The 22,293-nt window shown below is 45.5% G+C and overlaps 1 protein-coding gene across 1 annotated transcript in view; it reads right to left on the bottom strand.

Annotated features, from left to right (window-relative positions):
* Positions 1-20,401, bottom strand: part of CEP128 (centrosomal protein 128) — a 524,271-nt gene extending 503,870 nt beyond the window's left edge. The window contains exons 1-2 of the mRNA XM_030215382.1: positions 20,322-20,401; positions 1,628-1,789 (exon numbers count right to left, since the gene is read on the bottom strand). Coding sequence (XP_030071242.1) covers positions 1,628-1,774 — 147 coding nt within the window. The 5' untranslated portion in view covers positions 1,775-1,789; positions 20,322-20,401. The remainder of the gene's footprint in view (positions 1-1,627; positions 1,790-20,321) is intronic.
* Between the last annotated feature and the right edge of the window lie 1,892 nt (positions 20,402-22,293).

Below are 22,293 nucleotides of genomic sequence, written 5' to 3'. Positions count from 1 at the left end.
TACGTATAGCATCACTCCACGGAGTTGAAAGCAATATACATTGTTAAGCGCTTACCAAAAAAACAAGGTAACTGATATGTTATCAATATATGTAAATGGCGAGTGTCGTACTCACTCGCAAATGCGCAGTAGAGACCCTCTCTGCCCCGCCCCCGCGTCAATACGTGATGACGAGGGCGGAACAGAGAGGGTCTCTACTGCGCATTTGCAAGGGGCACTGCCGTCGCTAACGTCCCCCCATCCGGAGTCGCCGCCGCCACCCACCTTCCACCCGGTCAGGCCCTCGCTCCGCTATTGAAACAGCGAGGGCACGCAGCACACAGCTCTACTGCTGAGCTGCCGTCGGCCTTCCTTCTTCTTCTCTGCCTGTGTTCCGCCCTCGACGACGTTACGTCACACGAGGGCGGGACACAGGCAGAGAAGAAGGAAGGCCATGGCAGCTCAGCAGCAGAGCTGTGTGCTGCGTGCCCTCGCTGTTTCAATAGCGGAGCGAGGGCCCGACCGGGTGGAAGGTGGGTGGCGACGGCTCCGGGGGAGGGGGGACGAACTAGGAGGGGGAGCGGCAGCGGCGAACTCGGCGGCGGGGTGGGGGGCCTTTCAACCCCCGCCCCCCCCTCCTATACTAGCCCGTTTTTACGGGCTGAACGGCTAGTATAGTATAAATGACAAAGCTTCAATTGGTGAGTGAGGAAATATATAGATATACCCTTACATAATATAAAATAGCCCCTGAAATGAAAAATTAAATTAAAAATAAATTATAAAAGCAAAATTCACATTACAATAAATAGTATCACATGTAAGACAATAATCAACAAATATATACATAGGTATATAAACTCCAAAATAGTCAATAGCAATAAGAAGATAATCAAATTGAATAAACTTACCACCCTGTTTACAAAGCCGCGCAGCAATGCCGACGCAGCCCATTCAAAGTCAATGGGCTGTGTCGGCATTAGAACAATGCTGCTAGCGTGGCTTTGTAAACAGGGGGGTTAGGGTGGTAACAAGGATCTTTCATGCTAATTCATAACCTTACTGCGTCTGTATAATACACCAGGGGCGTAGCCAGACTTAAGCGGGAGGAGGGTCCAGAGGCCGAGGTGAGGGGGCACATTTTAGACCCCCCCCCCCACCACCACCAACTTTGACGACCCCCCTCCTGCCGCCAACCCTCCCCCGCCGTCGCCTGCCTTTGCTGGTTGGGGACCCCAATCCCCGCCAGCCGAGGTCCTCTTCTTCCCGCGAAGGCTTCGTCTGTTTCTGACGTCCTGTGTTTCTGACGAAGCCTTCGCGGGAAGAAGAGGACCTCGGCTGGCGGGGATTGGGGTCCCCCGCCAGCAAAGGTAGCCCACGGCGACGGCAGGGGACGGTTGGCGGCGGGAGGGGGGGGTCGAGAGGGTTTTGGCAGGGGGGTCCAGGGCCAAATCTATGGGGACCAGGCGCCCCCTGGCCCCACGTAGCTACTCCCCTGTAATACACATGACCAGACCACATCAATAACTATAAAACAAAAGGCAGGGCAACTCTTCTTCCTGGTCTGAGACAGCATTTTCCAGGACAGGATTCCTTCTGTCCTTTTAAACTCTAGGATATTAATAAATGAGTCTCCCAGCTAAGGCACCTGTAAAGTGCTTGCTAAGGTGTGGATCTTCTCAGTGACGTCCTCTGCCCTGCTGGCTCTTCCTCGCCTGTGGCTTGCTCTCAGAGGTTCCCATTTGCTTGCTCGGCTTGGAAGGAAGGAGTCTGAATCACTTGAGGATCCTGCCATTAGTGTCTGGAACTCCTGGGGAGGGGGGGGGGGGGTAGAGAAAGAAAGAAAAAGACAAAAAGATACATTAACAACCTTGCCAACCTCCCCAAAGACTGACCCAGCCCTACTGGGGAGACATGATAGAGGTATATAAAATAATGAGTGGAGTGGAACAGGTGGATGTGAAGTGTCTGTTCACGCTTTCCAAAAATACTAGGACTAGGGGGCATGCGATGAAACTACAGTGTAGTAAATTTAAAACAAATCGGAGAAAAGTTTTCTTCACCCAACGTGTAATTAAACTCTGGAATTCGTTGCCGGAGAAAGTGGTGAAGGCGGTTAGCTTAGCAGAGTTTAAAAAGGGGTTGGACGGTTTCCTAAAGGACAAGTCCATAAACCGCTACTAAACGGACTTGGAAAACTCCAAAATTCCAGGAATAACATGTATAGAATGTTTGTACGTTTGGGAAGCTTGCCAGGTGCCCTTGGCCTGGATTGGCCGCTGTCGTGGACAGGATGCTGGGCTCGATGGACCCTTGGTCTTTTCCCAGTATGGCATTACTTATGTACTTATGTACTAGTAGCATCCCCCAATTTACTTCTAAGAATTGAAAGAAGAACCCTAACAAAAGAAAGGTCTTTATGATATTAGATGACATAGAGGGCCATAATCGAACAGGGGCGGCCATCTATAAGGCCGGCTCCGTAAAGAGACGGAGCAAGCCGTATTATCGAAACAAGATGGCCAGCCATATTCTGTTTCGATAATACAGTAGGGGACGCCCAAATCTCAACATTTAGGTCGAGATGGTAGAGATTGCCGGCCTTAGAGACGGCCAGCATCGATTTTTGGCCATAATGGAAACCGAGGCCGGCCATCTCAAATACAGACAAATCCAAAGCATTTGGTCGTGGGAGGAGCCAGCATTTGTACTGCACTGGTCCCCCTGACATGCCAGGACACCAACCGGGCACCCTAGGGGACACTGCAGGGGACATCACAAATTGCTCCCAGCTGCATAGCTCCCTTACCTTGTGTGCTGAGCCCCCCCCCAAAAACCCACTCCCCACAACTGTACACCACTACCATAGCCCTTAGGGATGAACAGGGGCACCTACATGTGGGTACAGTGGGTTTCGGGTGGGTTTTGGAGGGCTCCTATTTACCACCACAAGTGTAACAGGTGGGGGGGGGGGATGGGCCTGGGTCTGCTTGCCTGAAGTGCACTGCAGCCACTAAAACTGCTCCAGGGACCTGCATACTGCTGTCATGGAGCTGGGTATGACATTTCAGGCTGGCATAGAGGCTGTCAAAAAATGTGTTTTAAATTTTTTATTTTGGTGGGAGGGGGTTGGTGACCACTGGGGGAGTAGGGGAGGTAATCCCCGATTCCCTCCGTTGGTCATCTGATCAGTTGGGGCACCTTTTCGATGCTTGGTCGTGAAACAAAAGGGGCCTAGTAAATTCGGCCAAATGCTCGTCAGGGCCGGCCTTCTTTTTTCCATTATCGAGCGAAGGCGGCCATCTCTTAACCACGCCCCCGTTCCGCCTTCAGTACACTGCTGACACGCCCCCTTGAACTTTGGCCGGCCCCACGACGGAAAGCAGTTGAGGGCGGCCAAAATCGGCTTTCCATTATGCCGATTTGGCCGGGCCTGAGAGATGGCCGGCCATCTCCCGATTTGTGTCGGAAGATGGCCGGCCTTCTCTTTCAAAAATAAGCAGGATAACTACCAACTGAACCATTTTAAGATCACTTCCTCAGAACTGTCCAACTGAAAGGTACCCATATAGAAAAACCCACAACATATCCATCATACGACATTATATAGATAGAAATACACACAGAGACATTTTTAATTAATGAGATATATTTAAGGCCCAGTTAGACAGCGTAACATAAAAGTGCCAAAGGATGAAGCAAGTTCACAGAAGGAACATCAGTCAGAGACTCTGCTGTATACCAGTGAGGGTAGAGGCCCACATTCAGCGTTTTGCCAAATCATGGCTGCCGGGAACTAGAAAGGTTTAACAAGAGGATGGAAAAGCTACACGTGGCCTCATAACCACCTACTGCTCACCACTGATGGAGATTCTGGGTGAAACTTCTGATCTGACCCAGATTGGCAGTACTAGTGAGAGCAAGTTACGAAGGTAACATGGACAGACTGAAAAGAGCCTTCTTCAGATAAGGCACAGAATACGTGCAGAGTTCATAATACATACTTTAATCCTGGGCGTAGCTGCTATGGGGCCACGGGGGCCTGGGCCCCCGTAGATTTGGGCCTGGACCCCCCTGCCGGTGGACCCTCTCAACCCCCCCCCTCCCGCCGCCAATCTGCCGCCTGCTACCTTTGCTGGCAGGGGACCCCAACCCCCGCCAGCCGAAGTCTTCTTCCTTCTTTTGGTTTCTTCTGACTGAGTCTGACGTCCTGCACGTACAACTCACAGAATCAGAACGAAGCCTTGCAGATCAGCCAGCGAGGACCTCTTCTTCCGGCGCAAGGCTTCGTTCTGTCTCTGTGCAGGACGTCAGACTCACAGAAACAGAACGAAGCCTTGCAGATCAGCCAGCGAGGTCCTCTTCTTCTGGCGCAAGGCTTCGTTCTGTCTCTGTGCAGGACGTCAGACTCACAGAAACAGAACGAAGCCTTGCAGATCAGCCAGCGAGGTCCTCTTCTTCCTGCGCAAGGCTTCGTTCTCTCTGTGCAGGACGTCAGACTCACAGAAACAGAACGAAGCCTTGCAGATCAGCCAGCGAGGTCCTCTTCTTCCGGCGCAAGGCTTCGTTCTGTTTCTGTGAGTCTGACGTCCTGCACGTACCAGCCGAGGTCCTCTTCTTCCGGCGCAAGGCTTCGTTCTGTTTCTGTGAGTCTGACGTCCTGCACGTACCAGCCGAGGTCCTCTTCTTCTGGCGCAAGGCTTCGTTCTGTTTCTGTGAGTCTGACGTCCTGCACGTACCAGCCGAGGTCCTCTTCTTCCGGCGCAAGGCTTCGTTCTGTTTCTGTGAGTCTGACGTCCTGCACGTACCAGCCGAGGTCCTCTTCTTCCGGCGCAAGGCTTCGTTCTGTTTCTGTGAGTCTGACGTCCTGCACGTTGTACGTGCAGGACGTCAGACTCAGTCAGAAGAAACCAAACGAAGGAAGAAGACTTCGGCTGGCGGGGGTTGGGGTCCCCCACCAGCAAAGGTAGCAGGTGGCGGGAGGGGGGTTGAGAGGGTCATCGGCGGGGGGGGTCAAAGTTGTTGGAGGTGTCGGCAATGGCGGAGGTGTTGCGGCACCGGGGGGGGGGGGGCTAAAATGTGCCTCCTCACCTCGGCTATGGACCCCCCTACCATTGAAGTCTGGTTATGCCCCTGCTTTAATCCTATAGCACAAACGTGTTCCTGTGCATGTGTTTAGATTCCATACAATTCCCCATAGAAGTAATAATATATTCCCAAATAAAGATACCTCGTATGAAAATACATAAAAAAGGGTTAGTGAAAGAGAACAAGAGACAACATGAACCACTGTAACTGCACAGAAATCCCATGAATTGGAAAAAGTCCCAACCCTGTTTCTGATTTAGGTTTCCAGCAGATACCCCCCCACACACACAGCCCCTCCCCACCATTTCAAACACATTCCAGAAAATAAAGCCTCAAAGAACCACCACAGACAACCAGTGCAAATGAATCAGACTCACAAACGTTTCCAGCCTCCCAGAAGCTGAAAGGCAGCAGCCGACCCATCAGCACATATGCAGGAAAAGGCAGCTAAATGGCCAAAGCCCTCAGGAAATGAAAAAAAATGGACTGCAGAATTAATTACAGCTCTTTCTGAAACAGAGAATATATGTGTACGTGTGTGTGTTCGCCCTTTGAGACCATGAAACCAATGAATGACGTTTTCCTAGCATCTCCCGTAGGATTACCTCTCACTCGGCACAGATGCTGCTCCCAGGCTACATTTAATCCAGTTTTATTCCACAACCAGTGTTAATCTCCACAATACAGGCTTTTAAAGTCTGCGAGTAAGAGCTGTGCATTCACTTCCTGCTTGTGACAACTACTTCTCATTTCACAAGCATGACCGCAGAGAGTGCGGATGCAAAACATGTGCTAATTTCAAAAATGAGTGTCAATCATGTAATTCATGAGCGGAGCAATGCATTAGGCATGCAGCAATCTTCACCTACTTGAGTGCCAAGCTATGGAACGCACTGCCGCATAACCTGAGAAGGATCTACGAACTAACAAACTTTCGAACTTCACTGAAGACCCATCTTTTTAAAAAGGTATACCACACAGAACAACAAATAGAAATGTATACATCTCACACGCCCTATTTTTATAATATCTGCTTGCTTTAAACTTCTAATATGTTATTCCACATCTCTATGTAACAATAAGTGATTACGTTCTAATTTATTACCACCAAGAACGATACATTGTAAGCCACATTGAGCCTGCAAAGAGGTGGGGAAATATGGGATAGAAATACAATAAATAAATAAATTCAGGCAAATGGATAGATATACATAGTACAAACTGCTCTGGCTCGAACTTTTGTTCCAGGAAAGTAGGGACCGTCCTTCTTTGTTTATTTTGTACAGCGCTGCGTAACCCTAGTAGCGCTCTAGAAATGTTAAGCAGTAGTAGTAAGGGACCGTCCTTCTTTGTTTATTTTGTACAGCGCTGCGTAACCCTAGTAGCGCTCTAGAAATGTTAAGTAGTAGTAAGGGACCGTCCTTCTTTGTTTATTTTGTACAGCGCTGCGTAACCCTAGTAACGCTCTAGAAATGTTAAGTAGTAGTAGTAAGGGACCGTCCTTGGTTTATTTTGTACAGCGCTGCGTAACCCTAGTAGCACTCTAGAAATGTTAAGTAGTAGTAGTAAGGGACCGTCCTTCTTTGTTTATTTTGTACAGCGCTGCGTAACCCTAGTAGCGCTCTAGAAATGTTAAGTAGTAGTAGTAAGGGACCGTCCTTCTTGGTTTATTTTGTACAGCGCTGCGTAACCCTAGTAGCGCTCTAGAAATGTTAAGTAGTAGTAAGGGACCGTCCTTCTTTGTTTATTTTGTACAGCGCTGCATAACCCTAGTAGCGCTCTAGAAATGTTAAGTAGTAGTAGTAAGGGACCGTCCTTCTTTGTTTATTTTGTACAGCGCTGCGTAACCCTAGTAGCGCTCTAGAAATGTTAAGTAGTAGTAGTAAGGGACCGTCCTTCTTTGTTTATTTTGTACAGCGCTGCGTAACCCTAGTAGCGCTCTAGAAATGTTAAGTAGTAGTAGTAAGGGACCGTCCTTCTTTGTTTATTTTGTACAGCGCTGCGTAACCCTAGTAACGCTCTAGAAATGTTAAGCAGTAGTAGTAAGGGACCGTCCTTCTTTGTTTATTTTGTACAGCGCTGCGTAACCCTAGTAGCGCTCTAGAAATGTTAAGTAGTAGTAGTAAGGGACCGTCCTTCTTGGTTTATTTTGTACAGCGCTGCGTAACCCTAGTAGCGCTCTAGAAATGTTAAGTAGTAGTAAGGGACCGTCCTTCTTTGTTTATTTTGTACAGCGCTGCGTAACCCTAGTAACGCTCTAGAAATGTTAAGTAGTAGTAGTAAGGGACCGTCCTTCTTTGTTTATTTTGTACAGCGCTGCGTAACCCTAGTAGCGCTCTAGAAATGTTAAGTAGTAGTAGTAAGGGACCGTCCTTCTTGGTTTATTTTGTACAGCGCTGCGTAACCCTAGTAGCGCTCTAGAAATGTTAAGTAGTAGTAAGGGACCGTCCTTCTTTGTTTATTTTGTACAGCGCTGCGTAACCCTAGTAACGCTCTAGAAATGTTAAGTAGTAGTAGTAAGGGACCGTCCTTCTTGGTTTATTTTGTACAGCGCTGCGTAACCCTAGTAGCGCTCTAGAAATGTTAAGTAGTAGTAGTAAGGGACCGTCCTTCTTGGTTTATTTTCTACAGCGCTGCGTAACCCTAGTAACGCTCTAGAAATGTTAAGTAGTAGTAGTAAGGGACCGTCCTTCTTTGTTTATTTTGTACAGCGCTGCGTAACCCTAGTAACGCTCTAGAAATGTTAAGCAGTAGTAGTAAGGGACCGTCCTTCTTTGTTTATTTTGTAAAGCGCTGCGTAACCCTAGTAGCGCTCTAGAAATGTTAAGTAGTAGTAGTAAGGGACCGTCCTTCTTGGTTTATTTTCTACAGCGCTGCGTAACCCTAGTAACGCTCTAGAAATGTTAAGTAGTAGTAGTAAGGGACCGTCCTTCTTTGTTTATTTTGTACAGCGCTGCGTAACCCTAGTAACGCTCTAGAAATGTTAAGCAGTAGTAGTAAGGGACCGTCCTTCTTTGTTTATTTTGTAAAGCGCTGCGTAACCCTAGTAGCGCTCTAGAAATGTTAAGTAGTAGTAGTAAGGGACCGTCCTTCTTGGTTTATTTTCTACAGCGCTGCGTAACCCTAGTAACGCTCTAGAAATGTTAAGTAGTAGTAGTAAGGGACCGTCCTTCTTTGTTTATTTTGTACAGCGCTGCGTAACCCTAGTAACGCTCTAGAAATGTTAAGCAGTAGTAGTAAGGGACCGTCCTTCTTTGTTTATTTTGTACAGCGCTGCGTAACCCTAGTAGCGCTCTAGAAATGTTAAGTAGTAGTAGTAAGGGACCGTCCTTCTTGGTTTATTTTGTACAGCGCTGCGTAACCCTAGTAGCGCTCTAGAAATGTTAAGTAGTAGTAAGGGACCGTCCTTCTTTGTTTATTTTGTACAGCGCTGCGTAACCCTAGTAACGCTCTAGAAATGTTAAGTAGTAGTAGTAAGGGACCGTCCTTCTTGGTTTATTTTGTACAGCGCTGCGTAACCCTAGTAGCGCTCTAGAAATGTTAAGTAGTAGTAGTAAGGGACCGTCCTTCTTGGTTTATTTTGTACAGCGCTGCGTAACCCTAGTAGCGCTCTAGAAATGTTAAGTAGTAGTAAGGGACCGTCCTTCTTTGTTTATTTTGTACAGCGCTGCATAACCCTAGTAGCGCTCTAGAAATGTTAAGTAGTAGTAGTAAGGGACCGTCCTTCTTTGTTTATTTTGTACAGCGCTGCGTAACCCTAGTAGCGCTCTAGAAATGTTAAGTAGTAGTAGTAAGGGACCGTCCTTCTTGGTTTATTTTCTACAGCGCTGCGTAACCCTAGTAACGCTCTAGAAATGTTAAGTAGTAGTAGTAAGGGACCGTCCTTCTTTGTTTATTTTGTACAGCGCTGCGTAACCCTAGAAGCGCTCTAGAAATGTTAAGTAGTAAGTAGTAGTAGTAGTAAGATGCCAGAATTGTACACAATATTGTAAATGAGGTCTCACCAGAGTCTTACACAGGGGCATCATCACCTCTTTTTTTCCTGCTGGCCATTTCTCTCACTATGCACCCAAGCATCCTTCTAGTTTTCGCCATCCCCCTTTCTACCTGTTTGGCCACCTTAAGATCATCATCACATATAATTTTTTATTCTTATTTTTGTTACATTTGTACCCCGCGCTTTCCCACTCATGGCAGGCTCAATGCGGCAGGCAATGGAGGGTTAAGTGACTTGCCCAGAGTCACAAGGAGCTGCCTGTGCCGGGAATCGAACTCAGTTCCCCAGGACCAAAGTCCACCACCCTAATCACTAGGCCACTCCTCCACTGTTGCTATTATTTGAGATTCTACATGGAATGTTGCTATTCCACTAGCAACATTCCATGTAGAGGTCGGCCCTTGCAGATCACCAATGTGGTCGCGCAGGCTTCTGCTTCTGTGAGTCTGACGTCAGACTCAAAGAAACAGAAGCCTGCGCAGCCTTCTACATGGAACGTTGCTAGTGGAATAGCAACATTCCATGTAGAATCTCCAATAGTAGCAACATTCCATGTAGAATCTCCAATAGCATCTATTTTATTTTTGTTACATTTGTACCCTGCGCTTTCCCACTCATGGCAGGCTCAATGCGGCTTACATGGGGCAATGGAGGGTTAAGTGAGTTGCCCAGAGTCACAAGGAGCTGCCTGTGCCTGAAGTGGGAATCAAACTCAGTTCCTCAGTTCCCCAGGACCAAAGTCCACCACCCTAACCACTATTTGAGATTCTACTATTTGAGATTCTACATGGAATGTTGCTATTCCACTAGCAACATTCCATGTAGAAGTTGGCCCTTGCAGATCACCAATGTGGCCGCGCTGGCTTCTGCTTCTGTGAGTCTGACGTCCTGCATGTACGTGCAGGACGTCAGACTCACAGAAACAGAAGCCTGCGCAGCCTTCTACATGGAACGTTGCTAGTGGAATAGCAACATTCCATGTAGAATCTCCAATACTATCTATTTTATTTTTGTTACATTTGTACCCTGCGCTTTCCCACTCATGGCAGGCTCAATGCGGCTTACATGGGGCAATGGAGGTTTAAGTGACTTGCCCAGAGTCACAAGGAGCTGCCTGTGCCTGAAGTGGGAATCAAACTCAGTTCCTCAGGACGAAAGTCCACCACCCTAACCACTAGGCCACTCCTCCACTGTTGGTGCTATTTGAGATTCTACATGGAATGTTGCTATTCCACTAGCAACAGTCCATGTAGAAGTCGGCCCTTGCAGATCACCAATGTGGCCGCGCTGGCTTCTGCTTCTGTGAGTCTGACGTCCTGCATGTACGTGCAGGACGTCAGACTCACAGAAACAGAAGCCTGCGCAGCCTTCTACATGGAACGTTGCTAGTGGAATAGCAACATTCCATGCAGAATCTCCAATAGTATCTATTTTATTTTTGTTACATTTGTACCCTGCGCTTTCCCACTCATGGCAGGCTCAATGCGGCTTACATGGGGCAATGGAGGGTTAAGTGACTTGCCCAGAGTCACAAGGAGCTGCCTGTGCCTGAAGTGGGAATCAAACTCAGTTCCTCAGGACCAAAGTCCACCACCCTAACCACTAGGCCACTCCTCCACCCAAGTCCCATTCCTCTTTCGTGCGCAAAACTTCTTCATCCCTAAACTGTACCATTCCCTCAGATTTTGCTACCCAAATGCACGACCATTTCTCTAACTTCGCTAAGTCCTTCCTCATGTTATCCACACCCTATTGCAGATTTTGGTGTCATCCGCCAAGAGGCAAACCTTACCAGACACCTCTTCAGCAACATCCCTCACAAAAATATTAAAAAGAACCGGCACAAGAACCAAACCTTGCGACACACCACTAGCAAAACCTTTTTCCTCAGATTGAGCTCTACCCTCTGTTACCTTACACTCGGCCAGTTCCAAACTCAGTCACTTTAGGGCCCATACCAAGGGCACTCAGTTTATTTATTTATCAGTCTTCTATGCGGAACTGTGTCAAAGGCTTTTCTAAAATCTAAATACAGCACATCTAACACTCTCCCTCAATTCTCTGGTCACCCAGTTTCTAATTTTTTTTCTAAAAGCCAAATACTGATTTTCCTTCCTAACACTGGGTGGCAGAGAATTCCAGTGTAAAGCAGCCTGGTAAGAAAACAAAGATTTCAGCTTAATCTTAGATGCCATCCCATGTACCAAAGGAAAAGTATAGGTGATGTGAATTTACAGATCGCAAAGGTCTATATGTAGAAGGCTGAACAATCAATAACTTGGTGCTAATCCTGATAAAATTTAAAAAAAAACAATATAGATATTTTAAATTCCCAGTAGTCGGGAAGTAAGACCAGTGCTGGGCAGACTCCTACAGTCTGTGCCCCAAAACTGGCAGGGAACGAAAGAGATAAAGCATAACAGTGTTTAATCATGAAAAACCGGAACCTGTGCAAAGGGCCATATTCAACGCTGGCCACCTTAACGGGCAAACTGGATGGACCGTGCAGGTCTTTATCTGCCAACATTTACTATCTGGCCGATACTCAGAACTATTTACGTTGTCAGGAATGGCTCTGGCCGGATAAATAGTTTTTTATATTGTAAGCTGTTTTGAGCAGGGACTGTCTTTCTTCATGTTCAATTGTAAAGCGCTGCGTACGACTGGTAGCGCTATAGAAGTGATTTATAGTAGTAGTAGTAGTAGATAACCAGTTATTTCCATGTAAATATCCACGTTTAGAGGCTAGCCGTTAACTAGCTGTATCATGTAACATAACCAGCTAGGCCTGGATATTCAGCGCCACACCGGCCATGTTTAGGGGTTACAACAGGCTCCGTAAATAGCAGACCTATCTTTAACCCCTAAGCACTTAACCAGTTAGGGATGAATATTGGCTTAATCGGTTAAGTTGCTGCAGTCAAAAACGAAACCGGATATGGCCTGGAATTGAATAACCAGTCTGACCGCCGGTATCAGGCAGCCATCATGGAGCCCGATGCCGGCTGAATCTCGGGGAGCATGTTACTATGTAAATTGAATGCACGCTCTCACTAGGAGCACGAGAAGGTCTTTTGGAAAAAAAAAGGGGTCAACCACAAAGAATTCTACAATTTAAACGTTTTAAGTGCAAGGTCTTAACCAGGCTCTGCCTATGTGTACACTTACCTGTAAAATAAGTATTTACAAATTAGCACCTACTGAAGAAATGAAGATCTTTGTCATCTGACTTCAAGCCAATCAAGTTCATGACCAGCACACCCCAACGTTTCCAAATGAGGAAAAATGCCTCCGAGAAATCCTACTCCCAAGAGTCCGTGGCACACTTATTCAGAAAATCTGCCTACATGGTCAAGGTCCCCAACATATAGCCTGCAGATAGCGCCCTCAAATGACCCACCTGAGCAGCCTCACAAAAAAAATCACGTTACAAACTGTTATTTCTGTTTGACAAAGACCTGAAAACAATCGACGAAATAACTAACTTTCCCACATCTCTAAAAACATATTTCTTCAACAAGGCCTACAAAGAGAACCCATATAACCTCACTAATCCACCTCACCAACCCACCCAGTTATGAAAGTTCACCTTCTATACTTACCCTAATCACTTCCTTCTCTCTTCCCTACTTAATCTCTACACATTACTAATTGTATCTGATATCCTGTAATGACAATGTCATAACAATACTACGTAAGCCACATTGAGCCTGCAAATAGGTGGGAAAATGTGGGATACAAATGCAATAAATAAAACAAAAAAAACAACATTCTATATCCTAATCTGTCACCGGCTTTGAGACCAGGACCACATGACCATATTCCGTGTGGACAGTGAACTACACACTTCAGTCAAACCCTGCGTGACAGAGCTACTGTATACATAAATAAATAGAAAAATATTCCTGGCCATTCTCCCACTAAAAATCAAGGAGTCCTCAGCAGGACCTGATCTGTGCTGTGGAAACAAAACAGCTTTGGCAAGATAAGAGCTGCCACCAGCCCCTGTCAACATCAGCCAGTTCCAGAGAAACCACGCTTGCTTTGAATCACCTCCGATTTACCTAAACGAGCAGCCAATTGTCTTAATTGCAACAATAGGAACATGTTTCTGGAGGGCATCGAGTCATTTAAGAGTCATTTAAAGTCTCGTGAATCTCTCTCAGCAACAGTGTTCAGACTGAATTATGATTTGCAAGCTGTGCAAATGTTAACTGGCTGAGGCTCTCGCTGCCAGAACTCTGCTCTACGTTAATAAGCCTCAGTGGCCTCGAAGGTGTGCAATCTAACGGTTTCGTCAGCAAGACATGCCTCCCAGGTGTTTTGTCTGTCTGACGGGGCCCACCTATGACTTAAGAACTGAATAAAAGCAGTAGTACTAGATATACAACAATAGTCATGGGAAAGGTGAAACCGGGTACCTTCTTTTCCCTAGTTAATCACTCTGTTCTTCATTTAATATTTATTTGGATTTATTTACTGCCTTTTTGAAGGAATTTACTCAAGGCGGTGCACAGTAAGAATAAGTCAAACATTAACAACAGCAGTAAAAATACTCAAATAACAATATAAAGTATGGCATAGTATATTACTTAAAGTGTCATAAGTACATAAGTAATGCCATACTGGGAAAAGATCAAGGGTCCATCGACTCCAGCATCCTGTCCACGACAGTGGCCAATCCAGGCCAAGGGCACCTGGCGAGCTTCCCAAACGTACAAACATTCTATACATGTTATTCCTGGAATTGTGGATTTTTCCCAAGTCCATTTAGTAGCGGTTTATGGACTTGTCCTTTAGGAAACCGTCCAACCCCTTTTTAAACTCTGCTAAGCTAACCGCCTTCACCACATTTTCCAGCAATGAATTCCAGAGTTTAATTACACAGAATGTAATAGAATATTTTAATAGACAGCATAGAGTATAAACAAAGATGGAAAATATAGACAGGAAAGATAGAGTACCAGGAGAAAGAAGATAGGGGGGATTATATGCTTGATATACCACACATGCCAAGGTTGGTTTCCATGTGGTTTACATAAAACTAACAATTAAAGAGAAAAAAAGAGGGGGGGGAAGTCAGAGGGTATCAGAGCATACAAGGATGAAAAGGTGCATTTTTAGAGCCGCCTTAACATAGGAAGGCTCAAGACGGAGTTGGGCAGGTAGAGAATTCAGAAGTTTGGGTCCCACATAACCAATGGCAGTGGCACGGGTAGTATCAAAGCGGATGCCGGAAGAAGGGGGCGGGGGAAACCAAAGTAAGCCAGCAGTGGAGGAGCAAAGCGACCGGGGATGACTAGATTAGATAAGTAGTCCGGTGCTGAAGGGAGACAAGACTTGTAAACTAGAATACAGACTTTAAACTGGATACCAGCCGAGAAGGGTAGCCAATGTTGTCGTCAGTCAAGGCAGGCCCAGGGTCTGGGACTACATCCATGTTCTGGGGTTGATGACTGTGGCAATGGAATTGGTTCCAAGGACAAGGGCTTATATGTGGCCATTACAGGAATCTCTTCGTCTCCAAAGCCAAGGAATCTTGTAATGGCCGCATATGAGCCCTTGCCCATGGTACTAGTTCCATCACCACAGTCATCAACCTCAGAACCTGGATGTAGTCCCAGACCCTGGGCCTGCCTTGACTGACGAGAAGACGAATCTGTTGAACCAGCTTTGACCTGCTGCGCTTCATGAGCAAGATTTTCTCCCATGCTGAGTCAAATAAAATGCCCAGATTATCTGCGAATGGAGTTAGTCTACCTTTCTTGAAATTAATCGCCCAACCCAACAACCACTGAAGATGGACTACTTTGTCCGTCACCATCATGCTGTCCAATAAGGACAATGCAGGAATGGGCTAGTCATTGACATACGGGTGAACTCTGATTCCTGGGAAACGAAGGAAGGACCCCACCACCACCATAACATTGGTAAACATTCTTGGATGAGACCAAAGGGCAAATCCCTGAACTGGAAGTGATGGCCCAGCACTGCAAAACATAGAAACCTTTGATGCAGTGGCTATATGGATATATTGAAGTACGCCTCCTTGAGATCGAGGGTGGTTAGAAATTATCCCGCTTGAGCTAAGGCTATGACTGCTCTTAGTGTCTCTATGCAAAAGCAGGACAGTTGAAAGCAGCAGTATAGACCTTTGCAATCTAAGACTGGGCAAAAGGAGCCTTCCTTCTTTGGGACAATGAAGTAGACGGAGTATCTGCCTTATCTCTGTTCTGCCGTGGGAATTGCAACAATGGCCTGGAGTGCCAGCAAGGAATCTACTCTGGCCTGAACCTCAAATGCCTTGGTTCTCTTTCAACAAGGAAGCTGCAAAAAGAGAGGAGCGACAAGTAGGGAGAACTCCAACTTGTAACCTTCCGTAAGAATATCTAGAACCCACTGGTCTGACGTGATTTTGGCCCACTCCTCCTGAAACGCCTCAAGATGTCCTCTCACTGGAAGAAGAGAACAATGGACGAGCCTCGAATTATTGCAAAGCTCTGGAGGTACTGGATGCTCTAGCTGACTGAGAGGAGGACACCTGTCAACATGAATGGAAGACTGGCTTGTCTGAAAGTGGCACTTCTGACCATATTGCTGATGACCAGGCCAGTACCATCTGCTGTCTCAAAATCGAGAGCACCCTGAAGACTGATGACCAGAGGTTTTCGACTTATCCTCCAGCAACCATTGTGGCTTAGTTTCCCCATTCTTTCACCAAGTTACTATGATCTTCTCCAATAGCCAACTGCCCCGAAAGGGCAGTTTAACTAGACATGACTGATGCTGCATCCGCTGCCTAAAGCTGCAACCAGAGTTGCCAACATACCATGACAGCCAAAGACATACCGTTGGCCACAACCTGTAACATGTCATAAATAGCATCTGCCATGCAGGCCAACCCCGCTTCCAGCTGGGTGTTACGGCACCCATCTTGTGTTGCCAACTGCTGACGCCATTTCAGGCATCCTCTTGCCACCAATGAGCTGCATATTGTCACTTCAAGGTCCAAAGAGGCCACTTCAAAGGCTTGTTTCAACGAGCCTTCTAGTTTCCTATCCTGTACGTCTTTTAGGGCAATACCTCTTCCACCGCCAAGGAAGTTTTCTTAGGCACCACCATAACCAGGGAATCGCTTGTTTACTCTTTCCAAAAATACTAGGACTAGGGGGCACGTGATGAAGCTACAAAGTAGTACATTTTAAATGAATCGGAGAAAATATTTCTTCACTCAACGTTTAATTAGAAGAATGTGGTAAAAGCAGTTAGCTTAGCGGAGTTTTAAAAAGGTTTGGATAGCTTCCTAAAAGAAAAGTCCATAAACCATTATTAAAATGGAGTTGGGGTAAATCCACTGCTTATTTCACAAACACTATGTCCAGATAAGTGATAATTGAGAGTCTGTCATTACCAAGTATCGTTATAAATTGTGATACTCCTGTAAAGACAGAGAATAATTTCAATAGTCCTGCATTTTTTTTAATTTAGGCAAAGAAAAAAAAGTGAGGTAGATTAAAAGAAAAAAAGAAACATTTTTTTGTGAAACAAAACTATTTAGTTTACATGCAGACATAAGAAGGAAGGGGGTACGTCAATGATTACATTATGTCAATGAAAGGGCAGCACCGGTGAGTGCTCTAGAGTATGCCCAGTGACCACATATGAGACTCCCCCTTATGAAAGCAGGAATTACAAAATTAGATTTCAACAAATTAGACCCCACGTTGTTTCATCTACCATTTTGATACATATATTTCTGGGATAAGCAGCATAAAATGTAATTTACTGTTTTGAGATCTTGCCAGGTACTGGTGACCTGGATTGGCCACTGTTGGAGACAAGATGCTGGGCTTGATGGGCCTTTGGTGTGTCCCAGTATAGCAACACTTATGTTTATATTTATTACAAACCACCTTCCAATGAGTATAATCAAAATGATTTAGATGTTAAAACTGAAACTAGAAAAGAACTACAGATGCAAGTACTAACATTATTCCTTTTCAGGCTTTTAGAAATCATCACAACATTCCTTACACTCACAACGGTTTTTGGGACCAACTCGACCACCTCATCAGTCATCTATATCCTACACCTCAGACCCGTCTGAACTCAACCCTCAAGCTTCTCCAGCTTCAAAAATGTATAAACTCCTACAAAAGACTAAACTGAATGCATGCTCCACTCTCACCTCCGCTTGAGAAAAGGAATTGGATTTTTCACTCTCCTAAAAAAGAATAGCGTCTCTTTGGACAAAAACCATGCGCTCTTCACTCTCAGCTGCCCTCCTACGGTCTACCTATTACATCCTCCACAGTCCTATTGGACACCTGTAAAACTTGTTAAACTTCTGAAGTCTACTGAAGACCCATCTCTTCAACAAGGCATACAACAAAGATCAACAAATATGAATTTCTGTACTAACACGTTTCTTCATTATCATGTTACCCAAGATCCTCTATTATTACTAAATGTACATTTTCTTTATAATTCTTATATATTTCCTAAATTTCTCTTAATATGTCTGCTTGTTAAAATACTTCCATGTTCTATCATTATCATGTTACCAAAAATTCTCTGCTATTACTAAATGTATACTTTCTCATGTATTCTCACTATTCATGATGTATTGTAAGCCACATTGAGTCTGCAAAGAGGTGGGAAAATGTGGGATACAAATGCAACAAATAATAATAATAATAATCTTAAAACTTAAACAGCCTCTCCAGTTTCTCTTACATAAGCACGCAATTATGGAATGCACTTCCAAACGTTACGAAAAGAATGAACGACCTAACAAACTTCCGGAAATCGTTAAAAACCTACCTGTTCACAAAGTCATACCAGAAAGAACCAACCTAAACTCCTGAACTCTACAAAACAATCAAAACACCTACAAGAACTGGACAAAATTGAACTCTCTCTCCTGATTATTTAAAATACTGTATCATCTATAAACATTAACACTAGACCACTCTGTATTTCTCCTACCGGAATTGGCGATCGCCACCACGGTACTATGTAAGCCACACTGAGCCTGCAAATAGGTGGGAAAATGTGGGATACAAATATAACAAATAAATAAATAAATAATCAAAATCAGATTTGTGTTGGTCATGTCAATCCACTGTGGGTTCTCTTGCTCACATGCTATTTACTTACAATCTCATTGGAAATTAATACGGGATATACTTTAAAGATTATTTATCTTTACAACTACTTTAACATTTACCTACCCCCCTCCCCCCCCCCCCCGTTAACTAAGCTGCGGCTGCCGTGCGGCAATGCCAACACAGCCCATTCAAAGTGAACGGGCTCTGTCTGCATTAGTGCGGCTTAGTAAACAGCAGGGTTAAAGTTTTAATTTTAAAATCATCCACACCTGGTCTACAAATCCCATTATTTAACTTGATGATCTGACTTGCTCTCCATTGGAAAAATAATCTGAATACCTCCTTTCACGAATGGTGAAATTTACTTTGTTCCTTTAGGTGCTATGAGGAAATGGCTGCCATGAAGACTGATCACATTCCACAGGCCACGGTCAATATTAGATCGTTTCCTTAATTTGACTACACCCTTATAACCTACCTGGATACCTTTCTCCTCTATAGGTACACGCATTTACTGTTTCCTATTGCTTTTTTATAACTTATAATCATAGCAAGGCTGTTATGCCTCGTATTTATTTATTTGTTGCATTTGTATCCCACATTTTCCCACCTATTTGCAGGCTTAGGTTTTCTATTACTAATTTTGTTCCTAAATAAATATCTTTGGCCGTTTGCCATTTGAACTGTAACTATACTTGTATTTTGTGGGCGCATTTGATTCTTGAAGTATTTTCTACAAAACTCAAAAAATAAAAATAATAGGAAAAGAACTACAAATTGGTAATAGAAAAGAAGAGAGAAGACAGAAAAAAAAGACGGAGCACAGCCAAGACAAAGTGCTATGAACCTGATGCCCCTGGAAAAGCTTGGGAGAGCAGAGATGTCTTCAGCCTGAAATGGGAGTGATGGAGAATGCCAGAGAAGAAGCAATATAAACAAACACGCTTTGTTTGGTGGAATGGGAATGGCAGTGCAGAGTCCTAGATGGTGAGTATGGAATAACTAGGGAAGTGAAATACATGGGGGAGGGGGCCAGCGTAAAGGGCCTTATGTGTCAAATTAGGACCTTGCATTGGATTATGTATGCGATAGGGAGCCACTGATGGAGGGACAACAGCCAAGTAACGTGATCGAAGGAACAGGCACACTTCAGGAATCGTTTGTAAGCTCTCTTGAGCAGGGACTGTCCTTCCCCATGTTTAAACTTGTACAGCGCTGCGTAACCCTGGCAGCGCTATAGAAATGCTAAGTAGTAGTAGTTTGGAAGTGTTCTGGACAGTCTGGAGCCTTGATATATGATAAATGGATACCTGTATAGATTATATTAATCTAAGAGAGATGCCATGAGGGCATAATGGCACAAGCATCATCAGGGTTATTACAGACAGTGATGTAATGCAGGTCCACATGCACTACTGATGGGATAAGCATAAAGGAATCCTGTGCCGAAGGAATGGATCCTCAGGAGCTTAGTCAAGATCGGGAGGCGAGGCTGGTAGTTGAGAGGCGGGGATAGTGCTGGGCAGATTTATACGGTCTGTGCCAGAGCCGGTGGTGGGAAGCGGGACTGGTGGTTGGGAGCCAGACTTGTACGGTCTGTGCCCTGAAAATGACAGGTACAAATCAAGGTAAGGTATACACAAAAAGTAGCACATATGAGTTTATCTTGTTGGGCAGACTGGATGGACCGTGCAGGTCTTTTTCTGCCGTCATCTACTATGTTACATGCACTACTGCATCACTACAGTGACATAATGCAATGACACATGCAATAGTGAACTCCTATAGTGACATGCAGTGGCACATGCACTGAAGTCTCATTACAGTGTGACATAATGCAATGACACATGCACTAATGCAGGGGTAGGCAACTCCGGTCCTCGAGAGCCGCAGGCAGGTCAGGTTTTCAGGATATCCACAATGATTATGCCGGAGATAGATTTGCAAGCACTGCCTCCATGGTATGCAAATCTATCTCCTGCATATTCATTGTGGATATCCTGAAAACCTGACCTGCCTGCGGCTCTGGAGGACCGGAGTAGCCTACCCCTGCACTAGAGCATCCCTGCAGTGACACATGCACTAGTGCATCCCAAAAGTGATGCAATGACACATGCACAAGTGATGCAACACAGTTCCATGTGCACCAGTGCATCCGTGCAAAGTGGTTCCAGCTCTCCCCCATGTGGAAAGGCCGGGCCTGCTGCTTCCTGGGTTTGGAAGCTCCGCTGTGACACTGGATTCTCAGCTCAAGAGCTCCCAGGCAAAGGCCTGAGCCGGGACCTGGTTCTCCTGCGGGTCCGGCCCAGGCGCCCCCTTGACACGATCCCACTTACCTGCACGGCCCGGAGCTCAGCGCTGCCCCATCCTTCTGACAGCTGGCCGCGTCCTCCCACCCCGCCGCCGCTATGGCAACTTGAACCTGCCGCCCTGCCCCGCCGCAGGTAACCGGCGACCATGCCCAGGAACCCGTCGCGGAGGCTGTCGGGAGCTGTGGTCCGCCGCGGGCGGGGCGCAGGCGAGAAGCGGCGGCCCAAACCACAAGTCCCGTCAGGCCGTGCGCCACGGTTAGGCGCTGAGGACCTGAAGGAGGCGGCAGGCTTGGCGCGAGGTGTCAACCCCGGCTCTGACCACTGAGGGGCGCAGCAGATAATAGAAATGTAATAATGCCCTGAAGTATTACGGAAAAAGAATCCTTTAGCAGAGGGGTTCTCAACCACACCCAGCCCGTCCCCATTGGTTTACAAATCTATCTCATGCATATTCATTTGGGTATCCTGAAAACAGGACTGGGACTGGATGGATGAGAGAACCCCTGTTTTCCCATAGTGCTTCTTGTAACTATCAGAGCTGCCAAGTTACCCTGCTCCAGGAGGGAGATCTTTACACCAGTCCTGGTTTTATTAAGTCACATTTTCTAAGCCTGGGAGTTGTAGTCCCTGATTTTTGCATATCCCAAAATGCATCAGCTGGAGAAGTCAACTCAGCAATCCAGAATTCCTGGGTAACTTTGGAAGCTACTACTACTACTTATCACTTCTCTAGTGCTACAAGGCATAAGCAGCACTGTACACCATACACAAAAAAGTATTTAGGAGGAAACAGAACTGAGGATGGCGAGCCTCAGTGTGTTCACTAGCAGGTGGACATATCGACAGCTCCCAGGGAAAACTCTGTTTTTATTTGCTACATATTATACTGTATTGGGAGTTTATTTGTTACTGTTTCAATAATTACTAATTGACTTCTTTGACAATTTGAATAAACACTTATTATGCCTAATATTTAATAGCCAGAGTTTTTCTTGCCTGGAATTCTGCCTGGGGGGGGGGGGGGGGGTAAAGATTTACTCAAGCCTCCAGGTGATCTCCAGAAGGTTACTTCTGTCTCAGAGGCAAGACAGAACGTAGACATTACAGAGCTTGAAAGTTATCCTTGCCTGCCCAGGGGGCCAGTACAAGGCTTGCAGCAGGAGGCTGGCTCTTTCAAAATGTAATTTTACGAACATCCGACAGGAGGCGGTGTTTTCTGCCGTTTACTAGATGTCATTTTTAGAGGCATGGAGTGTGCTACCCTTGTCCCTTAGCAGAAGAATCAACTTGATCCGTATGACTTCCTAAAGTGGCTGTATATACTCCAGAATTCTCCCCATCTTTCTTCAACATAAGAACCTTCAAGTGCTTAACAGACTGATGACTAGACTTTGTTAGGGGAATAAAAAATCAAAATTAAAAGCAGATAAATCTATATGGCACCTGGAAAAGAGGGGGGGGGGGGGTCTAGGGCTTCCTGATTTGCTTATACCCTACACTATCAATTGTTCTTTCAAGTATTGTGTTGACATTGTAAGTAGTATACTATCATACTTTGTATTGCTATTTGAATATTTTTACTGCTGTAATTGTCTATTGCTCATGTTTGATGTAATTTTACTGTACACTGCCTTGAGTGAATTCCTTCAAAAAGGTGGTAAATAAATCCTAAGAAATAAATAAAATGGTATGCACAGGCATGCCTCCTGCATTATTTACCAGATTGTGTTTTAAATACTAAGTACATAAGTATTGCCATACTGGGACAGACCGAAAGTCCATCTAGCCTAGCATCCTGTTTCCAACA

This window comes from Microcaecilia unicolor, chromosome 9 (genome assembly GCF_901765095.1).
Source record: "Microcaecilia unicolor chromosome 9, aMicUni1.1, whole genome shotgun sequence".
Taxonomy (NCBI): domain Eukaryota; kingdom Metazoa; phylum Chordata; class Amphibia; order Gymnophiona; family Siphonopidae; genus Microcaecilia; species Microcaecilia unicolor.
Note: the sequence above shows the minus strand (reverse complement) of the source record. Positions and strands in the feature narration are given on the sequence as shown.